Below are 7,126 nucleotides of genomic sequence, written 5' to 3' on the forward strand. Positions count from 1 at the left end.
AAAAAAAAAAAAAAAACAAGAATAAAACCCTGGGGGTTAGAGAGATGTCTCAGAGGTTAAGAGCTCTGGCTGCTCTTCCAGAGGTTCAATCCCCAGCAACAGCTGGTGGCTACTAACCATCTATGAGATCTAGTGCCCTCTTCTAGACTACAGACATATACATAGGCAAAATGCTATATACATAATAAATAAATATATAAATAAGTCTAAAAAACCCTATTTACTCAAAAGAGCACTTTAAACTTGTTTTTTTTTTTTTTAAAAAAAATTAATGCTTTATTTTTATTCATGGGTATTTGTTTGTATAAATGTATGCCTCATTTGTGTGGATACTCATGAAGGCCATAAAAGGGTGTCAGATCCCCTGGAGCTGGAGTAGCAGGTGGTTGTAAACCATTAGCCATTATGCTGTGAACTGAGTAGCTATCCAGCCCCTTGTTCAATTTTTTTGAAAAGAAAAAAAAAAAAGAGATTTAAATATATTCATGGAAGGGTTGTCCCACAAGCATCTTAGTACAATATGCAGAGTACTCACGAAGTAATGGGTTAAGAACTCTCTTCAGCAGCTCACCCTTAGGAGCACCTGCTATTACCTCAGTCAACCTGTGGACAAAATTGGCAGACTTTTTATCTTATATTTAATAAACTTTATGTCATCCATTATTTCATCTTTACAAGAGTCTGAAACATAGCAGAAATTATTCTTGTAGGTATGAAAAACAAGTCTTAAAAGTAATTTATCCATGGGGCTAGAGATGGCCCTGAGGTTAAGAGCACCTATTCTTACAGAGAACCAGAGTTCAGTTCCCAGAGCTGTAACAGGTAGATCACAGTCATCTGTAACTCCAGTTCCAGGGCATCTGAAGCCCTCTTCTAGCCTCTGTGGGTGGCACTTACATGTGTGGACACACACATATACACAGATACAGGAAAATTACTTTATCTAGAGCTGAGTGTGGTGATATATGTTTATACTAGCATGGCTGAGGGACACAGAGCACTCAAGAGTTCAAGGGCAGCCTGGGCTACACAGCAGGATTCTGTCTCAACACACACATGCACAAACCCATAATTTATCCACAATCAAAAGGTTCTTGAGCCAGACAGTGGTGGCACATGCCTTTAATCCCAGCACTTGGGAGGCAGAGGCAGGCGGATTTCTGAGTTTGAGGCCAGCCTGATCTACAGAGTTCCAGGACAGCCAGAGCTATACAGAGAAACCCTGTCTCAAAAAACAAAAACCAAAACCAAAAACCAAAAAAGGTTCTTGAAACCTGAGACTTAAATCCAGGTTTTCTAAAAGAAATCAGTATTTTTCAACAAAGTCATGAATTATCATCAATGTGACCTGAAAGATCCATTTCTATGTACATGTACATTCTATGTTCATTTCTAAGTTACATGTTGTTTGTAAATCTACATGCCATATCTGAGCAACAGTTATACATCTGCTAAGAACTCAAAGGATCCTGTGGCTCAGTGGCACCACAGGATCAACAATATCTGAGAACCTGTAAACCATGCACCCCCGATCTACTGACTCAGCAAAGATACAACAGCTTACAGTTCAAACCCTCTCACTGATGATAATGTTGAGCTTTGAGGGCTACCAAGTGGACCACTAGGTAGCAAAGCCTCCCAGTCAGAAGCTATAACTAATCATCACCTTATCCTTTCCCTTTTTCCTAAAGTAGACTCTCTACCCCCAACTACACTCTACCTCTCTATCTAGCGTCTCACAGAGCAGCCAGGTCAGGACCTCACTTTGCCAAGGAATCAGAAGCCTTTTCCATAACCCAAACCACAGCATAAAAAGACACACACCTGAAGGCTGGGTGAGGCAGTTATACCTTTAATCCCAGCAATCTAGAGGCAAAAGCAGGTGAATTTTTTCTTTTTTCAGTTCAAGGGTAGCCTCGTCTACATATAGAATTCTAGGCCAGTCAAAGCTGCAGTGAGACCTTGCTAGAGAGAGAGGAGGGAGAGAGAAAGAGGAGAGGGGAAGAGGGGACAGGAAGAGGGGAGAGGGAGAGGGAGGAGGAGAGATTGCTGACCACAAATAAAACTGCTATATTTATACACTTCAGTTTATTATACAAGTAAACATTTCAATTGAATTTTTTCTAATGTGAAACATAACCTAGTTTATCTTTTAATAAGTGTGACATTAGTTGTACAAATACTATTATTACCTTTCCAAAGTCATCAAAGGCTCAGCAGCTCTGGCATGATCTATGGGATAGCGTTCACGAACAGCAAACTTAACATCATCTGCTTCATCAGTTCGAAACCTTAGGATATTTAAAATTAGGTACTCATAATCTGTAAGAACAATGTTCCCCTGCAATAGAGTAAATAATTTAATTTATATTATTAATCCTTTTCAAATCAGTCTTGAAACATCTTAAAAAAGAATTCTCATAAGACCTACTTATAGCCAGGTAGTGATTGTGCACGCCTTTAATCCCAGCGCTTGGGAGAAAGAGGCAGGTGGATTTTTGAGTTTGAGGCCAGCTTGGTCTACAGAGTGAGTTCCAGGACAGCCAGGAATATACAGAGAAACCCTGTCTTGAAAAAAACAAAACAAAACAAAAAACAAAAAACAAACAAACAGAAACCCTACTTATAGTTAGAAATAAAATTATAAAACAAATAGCACCAGTCACATCTAAATAAGGGTCCCTGGCCCAACCCAATTAATTAAATTAGAAAAACTTTACATTTTTTGTCCTTTTAGTGCACAAATTAGCTGTGTTATTTCAATATGAAAACCTAACAGTTAGGTACCTTTAGTAAGTGTGCCAAAGCCAAGCATTAGCACATGCCTATAATCCCAGCATAAGAAGGTAGAGGGAGTAGGAGATTCAGGAGTTCAAGGAAATTGTTCACTACATATAGCAAGTTTGAGGCCAGCCTCAAGTACTTGAGTCTCTGTCTCATAAACCAACAACAAAAGCTCAAAGTTTCAAAACATTCAGGTCAAGGGAATATGAAACGCAAATGCATGGAATTATGAAACAGCGTTAACATGTCTCTAAAGGACAGTAGTGTGATGTAGCCAGATGTGATGGCACACAACTGAAATCCAGGAGGCTGAAACAGGAAGGTTCCAGAGTCCAGGCCAGCCGAGAGTACACAGGGAGCCTGGGTTTCAAACAAACAAACAAACAGACAAAATTACAGCAGCCTAGGGAAACGGCCTGTGATTTGGAGTGCAAGAACACACACTGTTATTGCACACGACCTGAGTTCAGTTCTCTGCACCCATGGAAGGCAACTCACAACTGCCTCTTACACCAGATGCAGGGAAATCTGAGGACATTTTGGCCTCTGTGAGCATCTGCATTCACACACTTAAAAATGAAAACAATTTTTTTTTTAAAGATCCCTTAAAAAAATTTCAGGATGCTGGAGAGATAGCTCAGCAGTTTAGAGCACTTGTTACTCTTCTGAGTCACCAGGGTTCAATTCCCAGTACCAACGTGGTGGCTTACAACCACTTGAAACTCCAAGGAATTCAACATCTTCTGACCTCTGCAGCAATCAGGTCTATATGTGGTGTATATTCATGCAACAGATAAAACACTCATCTAAGGTAAAATAAAATGAAAATGTTTAAAAGAAAAATTTAAAGCACTACTGTTATTTATTTTAATATTAATTTAATTAAAATTTAAATAAGTCAATAATCCCTCCTCTGCTAGACTACTTTCTGAACTCAGGTTACTTTTCTCAGAGTTGATCCTATGTACGTATGTAACTTTAAAATTTGTATTTTTGTGTATGTGTTATATCCTGTGTGTGGTGGTGGAGGTGTTACAATGTGTGTCAGAAGACAGGTTTGTGGCCTTGGTCCTCTTTCCACTTTACATGGATTACAGAGAACAAACTCAGGTGTCCATGCTTGTGTGGCAGTCACTTTTAGCTGCTGAGCCATCTCAGCAGGCCAAATTTATTATAAGCTTATAAACTCAGTTTCTTAAGATGTTTTTGAGCTGCAGTAAGCTTCTTTGTACAAAGCCTAATGAACCCTATATTCACCATTCCTCAAAACTCCAGACATGAAAGCTAAAAGGTTAAACTCTGGTATACGAACTGGAAAGAGCAATCTTTAAAATATGTTCTTAAGCATCAACAACTACCTCTCAGACAACACAATGTCTAAGCAAAATTCCAGGTATACACTCGCACACATACATCCTCACTCCAAATTCATCACTAATTGGACTTCTAGAACCTAGACAGTAAGTATGCCTGCTTGCTCAGATCCTTCAAATAGAAACTACCTAAAGTCAATGGGATAATCTGGAACAGAAAAACCATGAATGAAGACTGTTTTAATAAACATTATGCAAGATAACATTAGTAAAAACTAAGTTAGTGTACAGTATACACAAGAACTTTCCATTATCTCCAACTTATGGAGCTGAGTTACAGGTGGTTTTCAACCATTTAACTTGGGGACTGGGGACTGAAATTAGGTCTTTTGCAAAGGAAGCAAGCACTCCCAACTACTGATCACCACTCCAGCCCTAGTCTAAATTTACTTCTAAACAAAAATGGTTACTTTAGAAAAGACAAAAAGAAGTTGGAAAAACCGATTACTTAGATTTAAAAAAACAATGAAGACTCCAGAAATCTATATTATGCAGAAAAAATTTTTTTACACATGGCTGGATTTTTTTTGTTTGTTTGTTTGTTTGTTTTCGAGACAGGGTTTCTCTGTATAGCCCTGGCTGTCCTGGAACTCACTCTGTAGACCAAGCTGGCCTCAAACTCAAAAATCCGCCTGCCTCTGCCTCCCAAGTGCTGGGATTAAAGGCGTGTGCCACCACCGCCTGGCATGATTGGATTTTTTTAAAGAGCAAAGTCTCACTTAATAGCCCCAGCTGGCCTTGAACTAAAGAAACCCAACTGCCTCTGGTTCCCAAGGTGTGTACCACCACGGCCAGCACTTCATGAGGGTCATGTGAAAAGCATTTTCTAATCACCCTTTAACACAAGCACTAGGTAGACAGAGGCCAAGTGAATCGATGTGAGTTCAAGGCCAGCGTGGTCTACAGAATGAGTTCCAGGACAGCCAGAACTACACAGAGAAACTGTCTCAAAAAAAAAAAAAAAAAAGTTATGATCTTATTTAAAAAAACAAAAAGGCTTTTTAAACACTTTTTTAAAAAAACCTAGCACTTGTCTCGGAAAAAAAACCAAACCAAACCAAAACAAAACAAAACAAAACCAAGAGAAGTTGTGGATGAATTGAGAGAGAGAGAAAGCAGGTGAATGGTAGCAATGCCTTTGACTCCAGAACTAGGGAGGCAGAGGTAAGCAAATCTCTGAGTTTGAGGCCAGCATGATCTACAGAGTGAGTTCTAGGACATCCAGGGCTACAGAAACAAACAAAAAACAACAACAGCAACAAAAGAGACAAGGATTAGCAAAGATGCATGATTAAAAGAACTCTTAACATCATCAATTAAAATGACACTGTGCCATTTGAACATGATAAACTCAACATAACACTGAATGAGAGGAGTGAAAGACAAATAGGGCATATGATTCTAGTCCTTTATCTCTCAATTTAACTCACCCTATCGTAGAGCTCAATGATTAAGTGATAAGCAGCCTCGTCACTTCCAAACTGGAAATCCACAATTCTATCCACACCAAGCTGCTTTGCACTGACCAATCTCCGACTCTTCAAATGTTTCCGGCACTAGCAAGAAACAGAAAAGGCATTTGTACAATAAAAGTAAATTCCTAAGCACTTAGTATTAATTTATGAAATTATCTTTATGACATCAAGAATATTAAATGGTAAATAAAACAATATGGTCACAAAACAAAAGCATATGATAATCAGAGAAAAATTTTTAAAACTTGTTTGCATTTTTGTTTATTTGGGGTATGTGTGGTCAGTAAATAGTTTTGTGAACTGGTTCTCTCCACTCACCATGTGAACTCCAGGGATCAAACTCAGGTAACTTTTGTCCACTGAGTCATCTTGCCAGGTCCCAGTGGGTGGAAAAATCCTTAAGCCTTTATTCTAGTAACTTCTAACTGAAACAGTTATTTTGGTATTCTATTTTTTTAGATAATAACAAATATGAGAACTGTAGCATCTATTGATTTACCATACTGCAAAAAAAAAATCTTACCATTTAAGTAGACAAATACACTTAACTAATAAAAGTGTCAAGAGTTTGCTGTTACTGTTTACTAATTTTTAAGGCAAAATGTCACTCAGTAGCCCAGGCTAACTAACCTTCTTACCTCTCAGTCCCCTGAATGGTGGAGTTACAGCTGTGAACTACCAAACCCAGCTGAACATTCTTTGAGAAGAGTGACAGATGATGGCAAAGTACTACATACAAGTCTAGCACAAGAAGAAAGGTCATCCTAAATGTGAGGCCAGTCTGCTCTGTATCAAGTTCCAAGCCACAATCCTTTAGTTCTTGCACCTGGGAGGGAGAGGCAGACCCATCTCCGAGTCTGAGGCCAACATGGTCTACAGAGGGAGTTCTGGTACAAACAAGGCTACACAAGGCAAACTCTGTTTCAAATGACAGCAGCAGCAGCAAGTTCCAAGCCAGCAGATTAAGGCACATGGATCAAGTCTGGGGATTTAAACTGGATCTTACCCCTGACCCCTCACTCACAGCAGAACTGACTCCTCCCAGTTGTCGACATTCACTTGAGAGCCCCAAGTTGTGTCTGTCTGTTGTTTCTACCTACACACACACACACACACACATACACACACACACTAACTAAATAAATAGATAGATAAGTAAATAAATGGAGTTTTAAAAATTAGCTCCAAACTTAAAATTTACCTTCATGGCAAAACTAGATGGCATCATGTTCTTAGGCCACTCAAATTCTGTTGTGTGAATACGTATACCAGATTCAAGTAACAGTGTAGCTTTAAAATCAGGTCTGTTCAAGAGAAAGCCAAATTTTTCTTTAGGGAATTTGCCAAAACTTATTCTCTGAATTTAAAAAACAAAACAAAACCTAAAAATGCAAGAATTAAAATAACAAGAACGTCATATTTATTTACCAAAAGTAATCCTATAAAATCCTTACTTTTGAAGCCGAATAAGATATGTCTTGTTATCCACATCAT

The 7,126-nt window shown here is 38.6% G+C and overlaps 1 protein-coding gene across 1 annotated transcript in view; it reads right to left on the reverse strand.

The window, feature by feature from the left end:
• Nemf (nuclear export mediator factor) overlaps positions 1–7,120 on the reverse strand; it is a 53,891-nt gene extending 46,771 nt beyond the window's left edge. The window contains exons 1-5 of the mRNA XM_031357722.1: positions 7,087–7,120; positions 6,834–6,936; positions 5,588–5,713; positions 2,193–2,341; positions 536–603 (exon numbers count right to left, since the gene is read on the reverse strand). Of these exons, the coding sequence (XP_031213582.1) occupies positions 536–603; positions 2,193–2,341; positions 5,588–5,713; positions 6,834–6,860 (370 nt within the window). The 5' untranslated portion in view covers positions 6,861–6,936; positions 7,087–7,120. The remainder of the gene's footprint in view (positions 1–535; positions 604–2,192; positions 2,342–5,587; positions 5,714–6,833; positions 6,937–7,086) is intronic.
• Between the last annotated feature and the right edge of the window lie 6 nt (positions 7,121–7,126).

This window comes from Mastomys coucha, unplaced genomic scaffold, assembly GCF_008632895.1.
Source record: "Mastomys coucha isolate ucsf_1 unplaced genomic scaffold, UCSF_Mcou_1 pScaffold6, whole genome shotgun sequence".
Classification (NCBI taxonomy): domain Eukaryota; kingdom Metazoa; phylum Chordata; class Mammalia; order Rodentia; family Muridae; genus Mastomys; species Mastomys coucha.